At 46.5% G+C, this 23,098-nt stretch overlaps 1 protein-coding gene across 1 annotated transcript in view; it reads right to left on the bottom strand.

Annotated features, from left to right (window-relative positions):
• The window catches only part of LOC129711449 (immunoglobulin superfamily member 21-like), a 213,714-nt gene that overhangs the window by 123,541 nt on the left and 67,075 nt on the right, over positions 1 to 23,098 (bottom strand). Inside the window, exon 3 of the mRNA XM_055659066.1 lies at positions 9,066 to 9,187. Within this exon, the coding sequence (XP_055515041.1) occupies positions 9,066 to 9,187 (122 nt within the window). The remainder of the gene's footprint in view (positions 1 to 9,065; positions 9,188 to 23,098) is intronic.

Raw genomic sequence — 23,098 nt, 5'->3', positions numbered from 1 at the left:
TTCCTTGAGTCATTCACTCACTAGTCGGCACGCGGCCAAGCCCAGGTTGTGTCCCTCCCATCAATAAAACAAGGTTAAGAATCATTCTTTGAATTACAGTGTATGCAAGTAGGAACTGCAGATGCCGGTTTAAACTGAAGATAGACACTATACCTCCTCCCTCGACTCTGTCCAGGGACCCCTTGATAATCCTTTCAGGTGAGGCAGAGGTTCACTTGCATCTCCTCCAACCTCATCTACTCTATCCCTTGTTCAAGGTGTGGACTCTTATACATCGGCGAGACCAAACGCAGACTGGGCGATCGTTTTGCCGAACACCTTCGATCAGCCCGCCTGATCTCCCTGTTGCTGGACACTTTAATTCTCCTTCCCATTCCCACACGGACCTTTCTGTTCTCAGTCTCCTCCATTGTCAGAGTGAGGCAAAACGCAAATTGGAGGAACAGCATCTCATATTTTGCTTGGGCAGCTTGCAGCACAAGTATGGATAGCATGACAGTATGAATATTGATTTCTCTCACTTCAGGTAGCCCCGGCATTCCCTCTCTCTCTATCCCTCCCCCATCCAAGTCACACCAGCTTCTCGTTTTCACCCAACAAACAGCTAACAACGGCCTGTTTCCTTTATCATCGGTACTTTATTACATATCTTTCATTCATTGTTCTTTCTCTCTCCACATCACCGTCTATATCTCTCCTTTCCCTTATCCCTAACCAGTCTGAAGAAGGGTCCTGACCCAAAACGTCACCCAATCCTACTCTCCAGAGATGCTGCCTGTCCCGCTGAGTTACTCCAGCTTTTTGCATCTATTCTTGGAATAGAAACATAGAAAATAGGTGCAGGAGTAGGCCATTCGGCCCTTCCAGCCTGCACCGCCATTCAATATGATCATGGCTGATCATCCAACTCGGTATCCTGTTCCTGCCTTCTCTCCATACCCCCTGGTCCCTTTAGCCACAAGGGCCACATCTAACTCCCTCTTAAATATAGCCAATGAACTGGCCTCAACTACCTTCTGCGGCAGAGAATTCCAGAGATTCACCACTCTGTGTGAAAAAAGTTTTCCTCATCTCGGTCCTAAAAGATTTCCCCCTTATCCTTAAACTGTGACCCCTTGTTCTGGACTTCCCCAACATCGGGAACAATCTTCCTGCATCTAGCCTGTCCAACCCCTTAAGAATTTTGTAAGTTTCTATAAGATCCCCCCTCAATCTTCTAAATTCTAGCGAGTACAAACCGAGTCTATCCAGTCTTTCTTCATAAGACAGTCCTGACATCCCAGGAATCAGTCTGGTGAACCGTCTCTGTACTCCCTCTAGAGTGTCAGAGTGTGCAAGAATGTCTTTCCTCAGATTAGGAGACCAAAACTGTGATCTCATTTGGCAACATTTACATTTTTGCACTGCACGAAAGTCTTTTGCACTTCAGCCAATGGAGGAGGTCAACGGACATCAAACCACTTCTTCAACACCCCCTCAATGGTTAACATTGGAAATAGAACAGTATAGGAACAGGCCCTTCAGCCAGCAATGTCCATGCCGGACAATGATGCCATGTTAAACTAATCTCCCCTGCCCATATCTGATCCATTTCTCGGAGCAGAATAAGGCAGTTCAGCTCATCACGCCTACTCCGCCATTCAGTCATGGCTGATCTATCTCTCCCTCTCAACCCCATTCCCCTGCCTTCTCCCCATAACCTCTGACACCCGTACTAATCAAGAACCTGTCAATCTCTGCATTAAAAATATCCATTGACTTGGCCTCCACAGGCATCTGCGGCAAAGAGTTCCACAGATTCACCGCCCTCTGACTAAAGAAATTGCACCCCATACCTATCTAAAGATAGTCCTTTTATTCTCTATCATTCCATTCCCTGTAAATCCTATGTAAATGCCACCGGGTGGCGCCAGCAATGGCTGCCTCGCCAACAATCCTTTCCTTCTTTGTGTTTAAATAGTATGTGTCAAATGTATGTTTTTAATATTATTTAGCTGGGGGGGGGGGGGGGGGTTGGGGGAAACTTTCTTTTTCTAATCTCTTACCTCGACGGAGATGTGATTTATTTCTGTATGTTGTATCTCCGTCCGCACTGCGGCCTAACATCAAGGAGTTGGCGGCATTTGCTGGAGACCGTTTTCGAGAACTCCACCGCGGGTGCCCACGGGACTTTACCATCGCGGAGCCCGCGATCCCTTTGCCAGGGATCGACCTCTGAGCTCCACCCGTGGGTGCTTGTGGACTTAACATCACAGAGACCGACATCGGGAACTCCAAGTCACGGGAGTTTCGAGCGCCCCAACACGGGGGCTTCAACCGCTGGCTGCGGTAGCTTTGATCGCCCAGGCGGATGGTTCTACTGCCCAGACTTCTTTGCCTTCCATCACAGTGAGGAACATGTTCACTTTTATGTAGTTGTGTGTCTTGGTGCTTTTTAAAAAAAAAAAATCATTTTCTTTTTCTTTTTCGTATGGCTGTATGGTAATTCGCATATCGCTGTACCTTAATTGGTACGTGGCAATAAAAGTTCTTTGAAACTGTTGAAACCTTTGAAAAGCCTCTTAAACACCACTATCATATCTGCGTCCACCACCACCCCTGACAGCGCGTTCCAGGCACCCACCACCCTCTGTGTAAAATATTACCCCACGCATCTACTTGAAGTGTTTCCCCCTCACTTTCAAATAGTAATGCAGGCACGATGGGTCTTTATGCTCTGTGCTTGTATTCAATAATACTGCAGACTGAATGTGTGCATTGTGTGCGGTGGGCAGGAGACGGGGAAGTGAAGCAGGTCACAGCTTCCCAATGGACAAAAGGGAAGTCGCAGTTAAGGATGATGCATTTGAAGCATTGCTTGTCGTCTTAACAAGAGTTTCACATTCTCTCTCTGAATGCCGATTAGTTTAGTCGCTCTCCCCTGACTCCGAGTCTGAAGAAGGGTCTCGACCAGAAATATCACCCATTCATCCTCTCCAGAGATGCTGCCTGTCCTCCTGAGTTACTCCAGCATCTTGTGTCTATCTGTAGTTTATAAGTATCATTTGTATAGAGATACAATGAAAAGCTTATGTCTGTGTGCTGTGTGCTGTGTAGTCAAGTAAATGACTGTACATGAATGCTACAGTCCACAGATGGTCCGCAGGTAAAGCACGGGTTAAGGGTACATTTGTTGCAAAGATATCACATTGAAGTCCAATAAAGTCAGATTAAAGAAAGTTCAAAGGTTTCTAATGAGGTAGATAGGAGGTCAGGACCACACTCTGGCTGGTCATGAGTTGCCCAATAACAGCTGGGAAGAAACTGCCCCTGAATCTATCTAGAGGTGTTTAAGAAAGAACTGCAGATGGTGGAAAAATTGAAGGTAGACAAAAATGCTGGAGAAACTCAGCGGGTGTGGCAGCATCTATGGAGTGAAGGAATAGGTGATGTTTCTGGTCGCGACCCTTCGCTCCATAGATGCTGCCTCACCCGCTGAGTTTCTCCAGCATTTTTGTCTACCTTCTGAATCTGGAGGTGTGCGTTTTCATATTTCTGTACCTCTTGCCTGATGGGAGAGGGGAGAAGAGGGAGTGGCCGGGGTGCGACTGGTTCTTGATTATGTTGCTGGCCTTGCCGGGGCAGCGTGAGGAGCAAATGGGAGGGAGGTTAGTCTGTGTGATGGTGTGGGCTACGTCCACAACTCTCTGCAACTTCTTTGGTATCCTCCGGGTGCTCTAGTTCCCACCCACATATGAAAGACGAGTGGGTTGGGAGGTTCATTGGCCATTGTGAAGTTCTCTTCATGTTGTGGTGAGAGGTAGAATCTGGAGGTGGAGTTGATGGGAGGAGATGCCAGGAGAATGGGTTACAAGGGAGACTAGTGATGGTCTATGAATCAACGTAGACTTGTTGATCTGAAAATATATCCTTCTATGTGGTAAGAAAATATGGTAACGTGGCATAAAATATTTCTATATTTTAGTCGTAAAGTGTGGAAATAGGCCCTTCGGCCAAACTTGCCCACGCCGACCAACATGCCCCATCTAAACTAGTCCCACCTGCCTGCTTTTGGTCCATATCCCTCTAAACCCACCCTAGCCCACTACCTGTCTAAATGTTTCTTAAACGTCGCGATAGTTTGAATATACTATTTTATGAGTAAATTGATAGAAAGGGTGAGGTGCATGGATGCTGTTATACTTGACGTTGCAAGACTGAAAATCCAAATAAACAACAGAAGATCATTGATTAAATAACAATCATTAATAAGAAAGAAAATGGAAGAGAATTAACAATTGCTAAAAATGAACGGGCAATTCTTCTCAAAACTGAATCCCAATTTCGTTCGAAATGTTAGGAGTTAATTAGTTGTTGGAATCTGACTTGTTGAGAACATTGTAATGAGTTTGCTAGAGTAGCCTCATAAAGAGATTCTGATGAACTGATTATTTCTGTTGACCATTCTTGACCCATAACATAATCGGGATGTTATGGTGCATATTTTTGTCTTGACTGCCTGAAATTACCATTGAAAGATATCATAATCAAGCAAGGTTGAAACTCAAGATGGCACTTTGGGAAATTATCAAAATCCATCACACTGGGGAGATCAAGAGCCGGCAAATCTATTTCAGACATCCTTCTGCAAAAGTAAAGATTGGATTTTGCTGAAAATTTAATCAGTTCATCACCACTCCAATATCAAATAATTTCTACAATCAAATTTGTCAAGCTGTGAGGTGCGTGGGCGTTAATCAATAATGATGGCAACTGCATCTTTCACTGCCTTGTGGGGCGGAGAGTGGTGAAGGGGAGGGGGGTCAGAGGGTGCAGTGAGCAGGAGTTTGTCCAACAGCCTGTCAGGACAGGACGGTGATTAATGTCTGATCTCTGCAGCTCAGATTGATTCTTCAAGTGGCAGCTGGTGCTGAAATGCCGTCGGGCCATACGGGCGGTCACGGTGGCACAGCGGTAGAGTTGCTGCTTACAGCAAAATGCAGCGCCGGAGACCCGGGTTCGATCCCGACTACGGGCGCTGCCTGTACACAGTTTGTACGTTCTCCCCGTGACCTGCGTGGGTTTTCTCCGAGATCTTCGGTTTCCTCCCACACTCCAAAGACGTGCAGGTTTATATGTTAATTGGCTTGGTAAATGTAAAAATTGTCCAGTATAAAATTGTCCAACTTCCGGTCTAGTCCCTGGTGGACTCTTCGGAAGCTACAAGGCACAAGGTTGGTATTGTGTTGGATCCAATGGCAAGAAAGTGGCAACACGGCATCTGCAAAACTTGTTCACAACTTCCAAGAGCATGGTTAGAGCCAAGCCACATTCATTAATACCCTATGAGTAGGAAGGAACTGCAGATGCTGGTTTACACCGAAGATACACACCAGTGCTGGAGTAACTCAGCAGGACAGGCAGCATCTCTGGAGAGAAGAAATGGGTGATGTTTCGAGTTGAGATCATAGGGTGATACACTGTCGATACTGGACCTTCAGCCCAACTTGCCCACACCGGACTTCAGAACCTTCAGAAGGGTCTCGACCCGAAATGACACCCATTCCTTCTCTCCAGAGATGCTGCCCGTCCCGCTGAGTTACTCCAGCATTTTGTGCCTAATCCAGGTTTTAATTTTCCTTTATCTCAAAGTGGTTTCCTGGGGTGGTTTCCTGATTCCTGGGATGTCAGGACTTTCATATGAAGAAAGACTGGGTAGACTCGGCTTGTACGCGCTAGAATTTAGAAGATTGAGGGGGGATCTTATAAAAACTTACAAAATTCTTAAGGGGTTGGACAGGCTAGATGCAGGAAGATTGTTCCCGATGTTGGGGAAGTCTAGAACAAGGGGTCACAGTTTAAGGATAAGGGGGGAAATCTTTTAGGACCGAGATGAGGAAAACATTTTTCACACACAGAGTGGTGAATCTCTGGAATTCTCTGCCACAGAAGGTAGTTGAGGCCAGTTCATTGGCTATATTTAAGAGGGGGTTAGATGTGGCTCTTGTGGCTAAAGGGATCAGGGGGTATGGAGAGAAGGCAGGTACGGGATATTGAGTTGGATGATCAGCCATGATCATATTGAATGGCGGTGCAGGCTCGAAGGGCCGAATGGCCTACTCCTATTTTCTATGTTTCTTTGTTTGGGAACAGCTCCGTCCAAGACTGCAAGAAATTGCAGGCATTTAGTGCCTGTCTACATTAATATCCTACATGGTGGTAGCAATGCTTCTCTGCCACCCACATGAATGAAAGGGAGTAGCACCTCTGGCAGTGGGGATGTGAAACTGGCACAGGGAGTAAGGGCAGGCTGACCTCTGTGTTGAATTGTTGACCTGCGCTCCCTGACTGTGCCAGGAGACCTCGTTCACATAACCCACCCAGCAGTCACATCAAAGGAAACCCCACAGAGAATCGGAAGCACAGAGTAACACAGCGTTAATGACTGGCGGAACTGAGAGCCTCAAGTCCCCAGTCATCATCTACCAGGAGGGGGTGAAGGCTGGAACAAGCTGACCACAGAGCAGCAGGATATGGGTATGCGCAGTACTTTCCCACTCAATGTGAGCTCCTGATTACAAATAATGTGCCCAGGAGCTGTCGGCTGCAGCCCAGGCATTAACTCAAAGGAAATAAAATTAAATTAAGTCACGGTGAGAAGCAAAAGGCCATTTGGCTCATTGAGCTTCTTCTGCCATTCAATTAATTGTATTTCACAAAAGCATTACGGATGACATTGAAAATGACCTAGTTCTTTATCAAAATTTATGCCCCCTTGTTCTGGATTTCCCTCGCAGACATATCCCTGTATCTCCTTCAGCAAATCCTTTTATCATTTTCAGCAGCGTAATTAGATTTCCTCAACTTTGAAACTCAAAGAAATTCAGACCTGTTCTCATCTTGTGATCAGTGGGTGCAGCAGCATCCATGGAGCAAAGGAAATAGGCAACGTTTCGGGCCGAAACCCTTTGGGTTTCGACCTGAAACGTTGCCTATTTCCTTTGGGTTTCGGCCCGAAACGTTGCCTATTTCCTTCGCTCCATAGATGCTGCTGCACCCGCTGAGTTTCTCCAACATTTTTGTGTACCTTCGATTTTCCAGCATCTGCAGTTCCTTCTTAAACTCATTATGTGATCTAGTTGTGGTCTCATTTGGGTCATTGTGTGCTGTGTGGTTAATATATCTCTCCTGAGTCCTCATGATGAAGATTGAATGTAGTCCTCATGCCAACTCAAGCGTCACTTCCTCATTCTCATGTACCATCAGTTATAGTTTAGTTCATTGTCACGTGTACCGAGCTACAGTGAAAAGCTTTTGTTGCGCGCTAACCAGTCAGCGGAAAGACAATACATCATTATTATCGCGCCATTTACAGTGTACAGATACAAGATTAGGGAATAACGTTTAGTGCAAGGCAAAGCCAGCAAGGTGCGATCAAAGATAGTCCGAGGGTCACCAATGAGGTAGATAGTATTCCTGCACTACTCTAGTTGTGCTAGGATGGTTCAGTTGCCTGATAACAGCTGGGAAGAAACTGTCCCTGAATCTAGAGGTGTGCGTTTTCACACTTCTGTACCTTTTGCCTGATGGGAAATGGGGGAAGAGGGAGTGAACGGGGGGGTGAGACTGGTCCTTGATGATGCTGCTGGCCTTGCCGAGGCAGCATGAGGTGTAGATGGATGCAATGGAAGGGAGGTTGGTTTGTGTGATGGCCTGGGCTGTGTCCACAATTCTTGCGGTCTTGGATGGAGCTGTTCCCAAACCTCTTTGAGATGAAGAACAGTTGAAAACTGGATTAAGCACAAAATGCTGGAGTAAGGCAACATCTCTGGAGAGAAGGAATGGGCGACATTTTGGGTGGAGACCCTTCTTTTTCAAGCTGGATTATCCAAATGATTGGTCCTAAGACATATCCTTGATGTGGCAAGTTTTCTAATGGAGCCCAGGGGATGTTGACATAGTGTTGTTTTACAATAGTATTTGCTTCTTTATTTTTCTTATGGAAAAAACACTCGGAAAAGGAGAAAGCACTTTCATCCAAATCTAGCAGGATCCGGTTAGATTTAGTGGTAGAAAGAGGAGACTGTAAAATGTCTCAGACAGATAGACACAAAGTGCTGGTGATATTTGGTCTTGATCTGAAACGTCACCCAATCCTTCTCTCCAGAGATGCTGCCTGTCCCACTGAGTTAAGGGGCTGTCCCACTGCGGCAACCTAATCTGCGAGTTTAGAAGAGTTTGCCCTCGACTCAAACTCGCAGCATGGTCGACACGTGGTCCTATGAGGTCACTGGAACTCTCCTTCATGCTCGAGGGAGGTTTTCGCATACTCGCGGCCTCAGCTAGGTCGCGGAAAGATTTTCAGCATGTTGAAGTAATGTTCCGCAAGTACAAATTGGCCGGCATGGTCCTTTTAAACTCGTAGTGCAGTCGAGGGCAGCCAGAGGCAATCTCCTTCGCTGACCAGGCATTTTAATTGGCTCATTGGAGTTTCAGGACCAAGGAAAACCATTTAAATGCCCGCTAAACTTTATTATACTTCTTAAAAGTTTCTCCCCCCCCTCCCCCCCCCCTTCTCCCCCCCCCCCCCCTCTTCTCCCCCTCCCCCCCCCTTCTCCCCCCCCCCCCTTCCCCCCTTCTCCCCCCTTCTCCCCCCTCCCCCCCCCCTTCTCCCCCTCCCCCTTCTCCTACCCTTCTCTCCCCTTCTCTCCCCTTCCCCGCTTTCCCTGACCCCGCCTTTGCGATGTGTGTGTTGTGTGTGCGTGTGTGCGTGTGTGTGCGTGTGTGTGCGTGTGTGTGTGTGTGCGTGTGTGTGCCTGTGCGGTCGACCCAGCTCGAGGTTTTTCAGGCGAGTGCTCTCGAGCTTGAAGGTTGAAGACACTCTTCTGAACTGGTGGATTAGGTTGCCGCAGTGGGACAGCCCCTTTACTCCAGTTTTCTGTATCTATCTCCAGATCCCACTATAATGGCCACTTTTACATAAATATTACATGAAGGTTTCTCATCTACTGGAACACTAATGATTTAGCCTGTGTACATTAGACAACATCCTCACGACTGCTAACGAGAGAAGTAACTGCACTTACCGCACTGTAGACTGATAGACCAAGTCTTCGCTCTTCTGATATTCATCAATGTGAGTGTAATTTGTGGAGAACAGGGCATCATATGTGAATATTTTCTGTTTGATAGTCCCCCCATCCGTCACCTGGTATCAAGGAATAATACATCATAGTCAACCATGAGTGAAAGAAAATTAAAAGTCCTTTTTATCACCATCACAGGCCACCAGAGGCATTTGTACATTCCCCAGTGAAACATGGCAAAGTAACGGAACAGTCAGAATATTGTACCTGACACATGAGAGGCTCTCTGCACCACGGCAGCCACTCTCTCATTATGCCTCGCGTGTGAAAGCAGGGATGTTCTACTACGCATCAGGAAAGGGAACTAACCTAAAGGGCCTGTCCCACTTTGGCGATTGTTTTATGCGACTACAGGTCGTGAATCGTCTCCTCAGTTGTTCAAAGAGTCGGAGCGTTTTTCTGGTTGCCGCTGGATTTTGAAATGTTCAAAACTTTTCGGAGACAGTCGGCGTTCGTGAGCTTGTGGTAGCTTGTCTTCTCCTGACGTAGGTTGTTGTATGTTGTCGCCAGGTGACGTACGTTATCCCCAGGTGACGAAGGTTGGTGCCATTGCTGACATCAGTGAATTCCATTGTCGTAGTCGCTGGCAGTCGCCTAAAAAATCACCAGGTGAGACAGGCCCTTAATCCTATTCAGCTGCTTCTGTGCAAAATAATTTCTATCCATTAATAGTCATCAAGATTATGAGAGGAATAGATCGGATTATTACACAGAGTCTTTAGCCCCGAGTAAGGGAATCGAGGAACAGACAAACATATGTTTAAGGTGAAGGGGGAAAGATTTGATTATCTGAATTGAGTTATTACCTGAATGTAGTTGCCTGAGGGGAAACCTTTTTACACAGAGAGTGGTTCATGTTATATGGTTATATGGTGTATGGAACGAGCTGCCCGAGGATGTAGTTGAGGCAGGGACTGTCATAACATTTAAGAGACAATTGGACAGGTACATGGATAGAAAGAGTTTAGAGAGTTAGTGGCCTAGCATGGGCAGGTGAGACTAGTGTAGATGCTGTGACATGTTGGGCTGAAGGGCCTGTCTCCACTCTATATGACACTTTGACTTCATGACTCTTTTACAGATACATTTTTAGAAGATACAGAGGGAGGTCTACAGAGAATGGTGTTAGGAGGGAGAGATAGATCAGGCATGATTGAATGGTGGAGTAGACTTGATGGGCCTAATTCTGATCCTATCACTTATAATCGTATGACTCTACTGAGAGCACTATGTCACCGAAATCCCGATTATATAATTCATGATATCACACCTATATTTCAGGATGGTTCCCTACTGCAGAACCTCTAGACTGACTGCCATCACAGCCAAATGTTTCCTGGAACAGTGTCTCCGATAAACTGTAGCCCCCATTCAGGGAATAATAACGGAATGCTTACATTTTCTAACCTGACAGATCTTGAGTTCTTCTGCCTCGTACTCTCTCCACCCGCTGAGTTCAGGCAATAATTATGTCGAATGTCTCCGTGCCCTGACTTCTAATATTTCCTGATGAAACTCCCTGTTTTAATCTGTTGCAATAAATTCCCTGCTCTCGGGATCTGGCACCTCTTTTGAAATGTTATAGGCAACTATAAAAAGTCACATTGCTGCTATTTAAGGAGAGGGTAAAGCCAGCCGCATTTGAGAATCTTCACCTCATAAAGGCAAAGAGATTACAGCCCTTATAGAGGGAAACTAACAGTACAAGTAAACAGTATGTGTTTATATAACATCACACCGGCCTGGAACTGCTCGAAGGAGCAATGCGGGAGAGGTAGAAAGGAAAATAGAAATGAGCAGAGAGAAAAAAAGACACAGAGTGCTGGAGTAACTCAGCGGGTCAGGCAGAATCTCTGGAGAACATGGATAGGTGACGTTTCACAGAGTGCTGGAGTAACATAGAAACACAGAAAAATATAGGTGCAGGAGTAGGCCATTCGGCCCCTCAAGCCAGCACTGCCATTCAATATGATCATGGCTGATCATCTAAAATGAGTACCCCGTTCCTCCCTGAGCAAAATCTAACTCCCTCTTGAAAACATCCAGTGAATCGGCCTCCACTGCCTTCTGTGGCAGAGAATTCCACAGATTCACAACTCTCTGGGTGAAAAGGTTTTTCCTCATCTCAGTCATAATTGGCCGACCCCTTATTCTTAAACTGTGACCCCTGGTTCTGGACTCCCCCAACATCGAGAACATTTTCCTGCATCTAGCCTGTCCAATCCTTTAAGAATTTTATATGTTTCTATAAGATCTCCTTCTAAATTCCAGTGAATACAAACCCAGTCGACCCATCATATGTCAATCCCGCCAACCTGGGAATTAACCTGATGAACCTGTGCTGGACTCCCTCAATAGCAATAATGTCCTTCCTCAAATTAGACCAAAACTGCACACAATGCTCCAGATGCGCTCACACCAGGGCTCTGTACAACTGCTGTAGGATCTCCTTGCTCCTAAACTCAAATGTTTTCGCAATGAAGGCCATAGCTTTCTTCACTGCCTGCTGTACCTGCATGCTTACTTTCAGTGACTAATGTACAAGCACACCCAGGTCTCGTTGTACTTCCTCTTTTCTTATTCTGACACCGTTCAGATAATAATCTGCCTTCCTGTATTTGGCACCAAAGTGGATAACCTCACATTTACCCACATTATACTGCATCTGCCATGCATCTGCCCACTCACCCAACCTGTCCAAGTCACCCTGCAGCCTCATAGCATCCTCCTCGCAGCTCACACTGCCACCCAGCTTTGTGTCATCCGCAAACTTGGTAATGTCACATTTAATTCCCTTGTCTAAATCATTAATATGGATTGTAAATAACTGGGGTCCCAGCACCGAGCCTTGCGGCACCCCAAATTGTGGCGATCCTGTGACAACTCAAATTCCCATCAGTTTATTGTCCGGGTGCAATCAAATAGTTAGTTAGCATGAAGCTCTGAGTAAACAATAAATACAATCAGTGTAGCAATAAATGTAACGACTCATGTAAGCGGTAGAATGGTGTGAACACTGCAAACAATCTGTGGAGTGGTGCATAACACTTACTGAGCCCAATATTGGAATAATTGAAAGAGGCAGAATTATGTGGCAGTACCTCCAGTAACGGAATATAAAACATTGCCGTCTCCAATTTCACGTCAACTCTAACAATACCCCCTCATCCCCTCCCCCTTCCCCGTGCTCCACCTGGTCTCCCCCCCACCAACACCACTACAACCACCACCAAGGCACTGTTAAGGTGGACTGGATGAAAGACCAACGTTTCATGAGGAAAAGGTGATTAAACCCTGGGTGTCGGGGGTTATGAGAATGGTGTTGAGGGGGAAAGATCGATCAGCCATGATTAAATGATGCCGTTGACTTGATGGGCCGAATAGTCTAATTCTGCTCGTATCACTTATGAACGTGAAAATATGTGGCCACAGTTTTTCTAATAGGTTTGTTCAGGAGTTGTGATAATTACAAAAGAAAATGCTTTTTAGGAGGAAAAAAATCAGAAATTATTTGGTTTAGTTTCAAGATACAGTGGGGAAACAGGCCCTTCGGCCCACCAAGTCCGTGCCGACCAGCGATCGCTGCACACTAACATTATCCTACACACACTTGGGACAATTTACAACTTTACCAATGCCAATTAGCCTTCGAACCTGTACGTCTTTGGGGTGTGGGAGCTCCCGGAGAAAACCCACGCAGGCCACGGGGAGAACGTACAAACTCCATACAGACAGCACCCGTAGTCAGGATCGAACCCGGGTCTCTGGCGCTGTGAGGCAGCAACTCTACCACTGCGCCAAAGGCATTTTGCAAAATTCACTGTTATTTTCAGTGCAGTGACACAGTTGTGATGAAGACCACGTGAGGAGTAATATGAAGAGATGTGGGCGGAGAAACTGGAGGAAGATTTTCACTGGAATAAGTTGTTTTGGGTAGCGGGAGGAGGGGAGGTGGAGATTGAAGCTGGCAGGATAAATAGGTTCAGGATGCAATTAGATATGTTTTCTGGAGGGAGAAGGGATTAAAGGGTATGATTAAAGTGGGATTAATCTATTAAAAAGGGACAGGCTGTTTGGCCAGACAAATGTTTCTGAAAATGCTTGGGCCGTAATTGCTCTGCTGTGCAGACTGGTTAAAATGTTGATTCTAGATTTGTGTGCGTTAGTTTAATCCCCCTGCGGCTTGTGTGTGTGTAATCCCACCGCCGTGCACAGCTGTCCCTGTGTGGGATCCCTCAGCAGCGGGCAATCCTGCTCAGCGGTGATCACTTGTGATGACCAGGGGACCAAGGCCCCACTCACGGTCCGTGATGGGCCGCTGTAGGAGAAGATGCAGGGGTGCTGCATAATGGAGACGGGGATCGAGGGTTGGACCTCACAGGCGGGAACGTGAATGAAACAAGGTCATAGTGGAGGGGCAAGTGATACACACTGGGCAACAGCAGGGGAGAGGGTGAAGAGGGAGGATGTGCAGTGGTGAGTGGGCAGGAGAGAGAGAGCAAGAGCTATAAACGATGGGGAGGGAGAGAGAGAGAGGGGGGGTTGTGAGAGCAATAGAGAGGGAGGTGGAGGAGTTAACAAAGAGAGAGACGGCATGAATGATTGAGAGAGGGAGTGGAGCAAGAATAATGAATGGAAGGCATGAGCCATCCACCCTCTCATCTGCTCAACTTTACGAGAGAGGGAGAGAAAGGGAGAGTCTAGATCAATGCCCCTTTGTCCTGTTTTGTGGACCAAACCTATGGCCTTTTGTGGAGGTGTACAGTTATAGATTGACCATTGAGATTAAGACTGGGCAATGTTCACAATGTAGGGAAACGGACAAGTAACTAATGAACAAGTCATTGGGAGAAAATGAATGATGTCGGTATTGGCTGCTGCCCTTTGGCCAACACTAGTAACAGGAATGTTGCCAGACTAGAGGATCTGAGTTGTAGACAGAGGCTGAGCAGGCTGGGACTCTATTCCTTGGAGCGCAGGAGGATGAGGGGTAATCTTATAGAGGTGTATAAGATCAAGAGAGGATAGAGGCACAGATCGGGTAGACACACAGAGTCTCTTGCCCAGAGTGGGGGAATCGAGGACCAGAGGACATAGGTTCAAGGTGAAGGGGAAAAGATTTAATAGGAATCTGAGGGGTAACTTTTTCACACACAGGGTGGTGGGTGTATAGAACATGCTGCCAGAGGAGGTAGTTGGGGCTGGGACTATCCCAACATTAAAGAAGCAGTTAGACAGGTACATGTATAGGACAGGTTTGGAGGGATATGGACCAAATGCTGGCAAGTGGGACTAGTATAGCTGGGAGATGTTGGGCGGTGTGGGCAAGTTGGGCCGAAGGGCCTGTTTCCACGCTGTATCACTCTCCACCTCCACACCAAGGGAAGGACCTGCTGGAAGTGAGCGTGCAATTGTTTAAACAGTTTCTACTCCATGCTTCAAACTAAATTAAAGATGATAAAATCCCCCAAGTGAAATTCTTTCCACAGACGTCTGTGGAGGCCAAGTCAACTGATATTTTTAAGGCAGAGATAGATAAATTCTTTATTTAGTACGGGTGTCAGGGGATATGGGGAGAAGGCAGGAGCATGGGGTTAGGAGGGAGAGAGAGATTAGCCATGATTGAATGGCAGAGTGGACTTGATGGGCCGAATGGCCTAATTCTTCTCCTATCACTTATGGACATCTTGGACATGTCATTTTAGAGGGCATGGCTTTAAGGTCAGATGGACAAAGTTATGCAAGAGAAAATGATTTCATTTAGCTTTGAATCCTCCATGATGGAAAGGACTGCCAATAACTCCAGGTTCAAGTGTAGGAAGGAACAGAAGAAGGGTCTCAACCCAAAATGTCACCCATTCCTTCTCTCCAGAGATGCTGCTGCCTGTCCCGCTGAGTTACTCCAGCATTTTGTGTCTGTCTTCAGTGTAAACCAGCCATTGATACAGTGTGGAAACAGGCCCCTCGGCCCAACTTGTCCACACCGCCCAACATGTCCCAGCGACCATAGTCCCACCTGCCTGCGTTTGGCCCCAGATTGCAAATGAAGAAATGAGCATTCCTTTCCAACAACCCCGGGCGCAAGACTGTAGCTTTGTAGACAACAAGAACAAACGGAACACAAATAATGCTGCAGATTAATGGCCTGAGCTGTCACATAAACATATACAAAAATATTAATTGTTCAACTAACAGAGTCAGTCAGTTTAACGCCTCATTAATCTCCACTGTCCAAATAATTTAAATGTAATATTTTGCTGCTTAATATGGAGTTGCTTTGAACTGTTCAATTATTGCAAATGTAAAGAAGCGTTTGTCTAAATAAATTAGTCTATGCATCCAATTAAATCTCGATGTACGTTCCCCTCTCTGCCTCGTGTTGTAAATCAATATTCCCGGCATCAACATTGAGGCAGACGTGCCAGAGACTGTACGAGGTGGTCCTGCGATCATCTCTACCTTGTCGGACTGAATGTCCACCATCAATCCATCAACAAGTCCCCACTCCCTCCAAATAAATGTTGGAGCAAGGAACTGCAGATGCTGGCTCACAAAAGAGACGCAAAGTGCTGGAGGAACTCGACGGGTCAGGTTGCGGCTCAAGAGAACATGGGCAGGTGACGTTTCGGATCGAGTCTGAAGAAGGGGGCCAACACAAATCCTGTTCCCCAGAGGTAAACAAAAGTGCTGGAGAAACTCAGCGGGTGAGGCAGCATCTATGGAGCGAAGGCCCGCTGAGTTACCCCAGCACTCTGTGTCTTCTCTCCAGATGAAACCTTGTTCATAGTGTCCAATGTCCGCAATGTGGTTGGTCGGAGAATCGGACATGTACTCTAGCTTATGGAAGGACTATTCAGAAGCCTGTTAACAAAGGGGACAAAGCTGCTTCCAAGTCCAGGGAGAAGAAGGAATGACCAGGATCTGTATTCATATTGGCTGCTTTCCTGAGGCAGATGGAGTCAATGCTGGAGAGTCTGGTCTGTCGGATGGACTGGGCTACATCCACAACTCTGCAATTTCTTGCTTGAAAACCAAACTGTGATGCAACTCCGATGCTTTCTATGAAGCATCTGTAGAAGTTAGTAAGAACCACTTTAGTTTAGTTTATTACTGTCATGTGCACCGAGGTACAGTGAAAAGCTTGTGTTTGCGTTCTTTCTAGTCAAAGAAAAGCCTAAAATCAAGCCATCATAGGATGAAGGGAACAATACTTAGTGCAAAATAGAGTCTGATTAAAGACAGTTCAAAGATGGTTAAATGTCCCCAGGGTCCAGGGGAAGTAGAGGCGTTGATGTTCCACCTTTGCTTCAGCTGTTGGTCCATGACCGATTGCAGGTAATATTTATGCCAAGGAACTTGAAGCTCTCACTCATTTCCACTTTGCCACCATTGGTGCTGATTGGGACATGTCCTCCACCACTCTTCCTCAAGTCAACAACTTTCTCTTGCTAAATTGCTGAAATTATTTATGGTAGTTTGGCTCAACGTTAATTTTTCCAATTCAAAATTCAGATTGCTGCCTAAAGATTCTTCTTTGGCTCCACAACTCCAACCAGGGAACCTCTCAAGGGCTCTGCATCTATCCAGCCGGTTTATACATCAAACAAAGACACAGAGTGCTGGAGTAACTCAGCGGGTCAGGCTACACCTCTTTACCCCCAGATAAGGATATCCATATTGGGCCTACTGCCGAAGATAGACATTTAGGACTGAGATGAGGAGAAACTTTTTCACCCAGAGAGTTAAGAATCTGTAAAATTCTCTGCCGCAGAAGGCAGTGGAGGCCAATTCGCTGGATGTTTTCAAGAGAGAGTTAGATTTAGCTCTAAGGGCTAATGGAATCGAGGGATATGGGGAGAAAGCAAGAACGGGGTACTGATTTTGGATGATGAGCCATGATCATATTGAATGGCAGTGCTAGCTCAAAGGGCCGAATGGCCTACTCCTGCACCTATTTTCTATGTTTCTATGTTTCTAAAAAGCTGGAGTAACTCAGCGGTCAGGCAGTATCTCTGGAGAAAAAGGATGGGTGATGTTTTGGGTCAAGAAGGGCTCCGACCCAAAATGTCCTATTCCTTTTCTCCGAAGATGCTGCCTGACCCGCTGAGTTACTCCGGCCTTTTGTGTCTATGTTCAGTGTAAATTAGCATCCGCAGTTCCTTCCGACACATTTGGACTGCAGCCACTTAGATTGGAATATCCTACCAGCACCACCCCACCTCTCCAGCTTACCACTGGAGTCTCCTTAATACCCATTGCTAACCAGTTTCATCTCACTCTTAAAATCTCCATTGACTTGAAATCCATTATTTTCTGATTATGTTCCTGCAAAGTGACTTACCTTGAGTAAAAGGAGTAATTTTAATGTCAATTTAACAGCACAGTAATAGCCCATTTGACATAACATGCCCATTCCAATGTTTATGATCTACTTGAGCAACCTCCTACCCGTCCATCAGACTAACGTTCTATTGAATGCCTCCCTTCTTGCAGCTTGCTTCAAATGCTTCTGCTCGCAGTTCACATTCGACCATATGTTGGCAAAGTGAATTCCACGGTGAATTCTATCGTGACTGGATAGGATTTGTGCTCCCTGGTTTTGAAACTCCCTTACAATAGGAAACGTATTGTTTAGTTCGGAGATACAGTACGGAAACAGGCCCTTCGGCCCATCGAGTCAGTGTCAACCGGCGATCCCTGCACACTAACACTATTCGACACACACTCTGGACACTTTACAATTTTTCCAAGCCAATTAACCAACAAACCTGCACGTGTTGGGAGTAGGAGGGGAAACCGGAAGCACCCGGGTGAAAACCCACGCAGGTCACGGAAAGAACGTGTAAACTCCGGACAAACAGCATCCGTAGTCAGGATCGAACCTGGGTCTCTGACACTGTGAGGCAGTAACACGAGGGGGGGAGGAGGCATGGGACGGGGAGAGGAAAGGCTTGGAGAAATAGGTGTGCACTAGGGTGGGTGCGTCTCACAGGAAAGAGCGGTGTTACTCAAAAGTAGAGAATGCAATGATTATATCATAGGGTTGTAAACTGTCCAAGCAGAACATGAGGCACCATTCCTCCAGTCTGCGTGTGACCACACTGGCTATGGAAGGGGCTGAGGACAGTGAGGTAGGAGGGAGAAGGTGAGTTAAAATGGTTAGCGCCTGGGAGATCCAGCACCTTGGTTGTCTGAGCGCAAGTGCGTGGCAAAATGGTCGCTTGGTCTCACTATCTTGATGTCATTATCTCCTGCCCATCAGATGACGGTGCTCCATTGAATAGCAGCCAGGAACTTCCTGATGCTTGCATGTATAGTACTTTACTTTACTATAGACCTTAGAGATACAGCGCAGACACAGGCCCTTCAGCCCACCAAGTCCGTGCTGACCCACGATCACACAGTACACTCGCACTATCCTACACACATTTGGAACAATTTACAATGTTGCTGAAGCCAATTATCCACGTCTTTGGAGTGTGGGAGGAAACCGGAGCAATCGGTGAAAACCCACGCGATCACAGTGAGATCATACAAACTCCGTACAGACAAAGGTCACCCATCCCTTCTCTCCAGAGATGCTGCCTGTCCCACGAAAAAGGTTACCGATCCGTTCTCTTTTGTGTCTATCCACGGAGTTACTCCAGCTTTTTGTGTCTATCTTCGGTTTAAACCAGCATCTGCAGTTCCTTCCTACACACGTAGTCTTTAGTCTGATTTCTGTTTAGTTGGGCTGGCCAACTCAATGATTAGTGCGGCTATGGAGGCCGCTGTCATTCTGTGACGGCTCGCTGCCTCTAGCTGGTAACACATGCACCTTTGCAGCTGGTATTGACAAGCCTCGTACAAATGTCTCAGCACTGGCTCGGCTTGTTACACACCTGTAAACTAGTAATTGGCAACTCTGGGATATCGTTCCCGCAATATATTTATGATTGCCTCCACGCTAATGGCCGTGGTTAATTTATGCAATAATAACATGGCTAAACAAATAATGGTAATTGGCAGAACATTGCTTAAGATGATAATTAGCTAAGTTGTTGAACAAAGGAGTAGCACACAGGTTAAACTGTGGAAGAGCTGATATTTACAGCAAGTGGATGCAATCCTTCATTAAGATGATTTCAGTTTCAACTGAACTGAATGTTATTCTGCTTTAACCGAATATCTCCCAGCGAACAGCAATGCCAAACAACAGGAAGACTGCCTCCCCTCACACCCATCACAGTCTCCTGGTACTGAGGTCAACTATAGCATCTCTCCTGCAAGACATTCTGGTGTCATTCAACTCAGCATTGTCTAACGATCTCACTTGACCCAGTGAATCTCCCTGTTCAGTCCATATGTTGGAGACACCATCTCATCCATCACCTTCCCCCAATGACCTGGGCAAGTCCATCATCTATGTGAAGAATGTGAGAGATTCCTGGCCCTGTATATTCTCAGTGACTGCTCCTCAAGTACACCTCATAAGTTCATATGTTACAGGAGCAAATGACTTCTGCCGAGTTTGCCCTTGACATACTCGCAGCATGGTCGTCACGAGGTCGTAGGAGGTCGTAGGTAGATCGTAGGTAGGCCGTGATGCTAGTCGCAGGTACTCGTGGCATCATGTAGGTCGGGGCGTTTTTTCTAGCCTGATGAAAAATGTCCACGAGTCAAAAAAGGTTGTGAATTAGGTTGTGAAAGTGGGACAGGCCCTTCAGGCTTCGACCCAACTTGCCCAGGCTGACCACATGTCCCATCTGCCCGCGTTTGGCCCATCTACCTCCAAACATTCCCTATCTATGTACCTGTCCAAATGCCTTTGAAATGTTGTTATTGTACCTACCTCAACTTCCTCCTCTGGCAGCTCATTCCATATACCCGCCATCCTCTGTGTGAAAAGGTTGCCCCTTGGGTTCCTATTAAAGCTTTTAGGGCCTGTCCCACTTAGGCGATCTTTTCAGCGACTTGCTGGCACCCGTCATAGTCGCAGTAGGTTGCCGAAAATCTTCAACATGTTGAAAATCCATTGGCGACCAGAAAAAGGTACGACTCTTTGGGCGACTACTCACGACCATACCCGTGGTCGCGGGGTGACGCCTGTATGGGCGTGAGTAGTCGCCCTCAGTTGTACCTTTTTCTGGTCGCCGCTGGGTTTTCAACATGTTGAAAATTTTCGGCAACCTACTGCGACTATGACGGGTGCCGGCAAGTCGCTGAAAAGATTGCGTAAGTGGGACAGGCCCTTTTCCCTCTCCCCGTAAAAGCTATGTCCTGTGGTTCTTTATTCCCCTACTCTGGGTAAAAGACTCTGCATCTACCCGACCTGCTCCCCTCATGATCTTGTGCACCTTATTATGCTGTTGCTGGGAATAGTGACCCCTCGTTCTTTTTTCACGCTGAAGAACTCTCTGCCACAGAAGTTGAGGCCACTGCTATATTTAAGAGGGAGTTAGATGTGGCCCTTGTGCTAAGGGGATCAGGGGGTATGGAGAGAAGGCCCTACTGAGTTGGATGATCAGCCATGATCATCAGAATGGCGGTGCAGGCTCGAAGGGCCGAATGGCCACTGCACCTATTTTCTATGTTTCTATGTTTCTGAAGACAAATCCACTGCATCTTAATGATGCATTTACCCTTCTGGATAATTCAGGATTTATCCACTGTTGTGGAGCAGTTTCACACCAACATGACACCAGCTCCTCAGCTGCTCTAACAAGCAGCACAACATTTACTGCACTTCAGTGAGTCGTTAGCTCGTTGCAAAGTGTTGAAGGATCATTACTGTAGATGCAATGTGGCTTACATTCCCACTGGGGCGCCTGCATTCACAGGAAGCTCTCACTTCGAATTCCCAACGCGGGATTCCAGTCGCTGGTCAAATTTAACAAAGAAACATTTAATGTCAGAATGTCTGGAGCCACAGCAATGATATATCCAGGAAGGCAGGTTTATTCACAAGGAACCGCTCCACTTACATGTTGAGGCTTTCAGTTGGCAATTAATGCCTGTGTAATTGTTACACGTTTGGCAAGTGGGCGCATTACATGGTCATAATATAAACACGCACACGCACACATTTGGGGTGGCAATGTGGCACAACGGTAGAGTTGCTGCCTTAAGGGCGTGCCCCACTTGGGCGTCATTTGCACGTCATGCAGATGGCGTGCAAAGATTTTGTACATCCCAAAATCCTGGGGCGCGGCTCGTAACCGCGTGTCACCGCCTACGTCACCACGAACCATGCGCGTCGTGCGTCGTGACACGTAAATGATGTAGCGTAAATTATGCGCAAATGACGCCCAAGTTGGACAGGCCCTTTACAGAGCTAGAAATCCAGGTTTGATACTGACTATGGTTGCTGTCTGTGCAGAGTTTGCACGCTCTCCTTGCAACTAGTCTGAAGAAGGGTCTCGACCCGAAACGTCACCCATTCCTACTCTCCAGAGATGCTGCCTGTCCCGCTGAGTTACTCCAGCATTTTGTGTCTATCTTTGGTTTAATCCAGCATCTGCAGTTCTTTCCTACACACTCCTTGTGACCACGTGGGTTTTTTCCGAGTGTTCTGGTGTCCTCGTCCATTCCAAGGCCTGCAGCTTTGTAGGTTCATCGGCTTCTGTAAATTGTCTCCCGTGTGTAGGAGAGAACTAGTGTAAGGTTGATCGATGGCTGGCCATAAAGGCCTGCTCCCATGCTGTATCTCTACATTAAACTAAACATGCACACGCCCACACACACACACACACTCAAACATTACATTCCATGCTTAAGAACACATATTTTATCCTTTTGTTTTTTCTGAGGCAGAGAATGTGTTTAGTGTGAGCGTGTCAGGATTAAGGAAGGAAATTAAGATTTAATCTGTGTGAGGTGCAATGGAACTTGAGGTGACAGGAAAGTCCAACAAGAAAGATGATGTCAATTCAAAACGGCCAGTGGCTACACTCTAGAGACTGGATGAATTGGGGATATCCCAGGTGCTTTCCCTCATTCGATCTGGTTAGGTCTGACCAGCTGAAGAAATTATGCTTTTGTAATAAGTTATAGGAAGGTGTCATCTAAACAATGAAGTAAGTACATAAACAGGAACAACCTATGGTTTTAATCAGCGGGGCAGGCAGCATCTCTGGACAGAAGGAATGGGTTCTTCAGTCTGAAGAAAGATCTTGACCCAAAACGTCACCCATTCCTTCTATCCAGAGATGCTGCCTGTACTGCTGAGTTACTCCAGCATTTTGTGTCCTTCAGTTTCAACCAGCATCTGTAGTTTCTTCCTACACAACCATATGGTTTTGTCAAGCCAATACACAAATCTCCTTGTGATAGAATGCCGATGCTGGCCATTTTGGTTATGAATGTGTTTGCCTGCAATCCTATACTAGTGGCACGAGACTGGCTTGTCCACCATGCTGTGTATCACAGTGGTGTCACCATCATATTCGCTGTTAGGATGGGCTGATATCGGCAGGAATTTGACGGGTCAACATTTCTATTTCCTCTCCAGAGCTATTCCGTTTGTGGAGAACCACATGATACCGTCTTTACTCATAGATATGAAGAGTTTATGCTCCAGAGGATTTCGTAGTTTGCCACATAATTCACGTTATAAAATATCACCATCTTCTCGGGTTTCTGGGAGTACGGGTGTCAGAGGTTACGGGGGAGAAGGCAGGAGAATGGGGTTGGGAGGGAGAGGTTGGGAGAGAATGGTGGTGTAGACTTGATGGGCCCAACTTATGAACTTGTCTCACACATCAAACATGTTCAATGACACAAACGCTGAGCAAATCCACGACCTACATATTCCATGCTCTAACATTCTGCGAGAGTGAAGGACAAGGGTTGATGACTCTGACGGTCACCTGGCAGTGAGTTACAAATCTTACAGCTCATTATTCCTTGGGTCGTGGGTGATTGAGTCGGGAAGAAGAAGTCATTCACGGAGCAGGGGTAATTGAGTTCAAAAATTCAAAAGCATTTGGGGATTT

This window comes from Leucoraja erinacea, chromosome 30 (assembly GCF_028641065.1).
Source record: "Leucoraja erinacea ecotype New England chromosome 30, Leri_hhj_1, whole genome shotgun sequence".
NCBI lineage: Eukaryota > Metazoa > Chordata > Chondrichthyes > Rajiformes > Rajidae > Leucoraja > Leucoraja erinaceus.
Note: the sequence above shows the minus strand (reverse complement) of the source record. Positions and strands in the feature narration are given on the sequence as shown.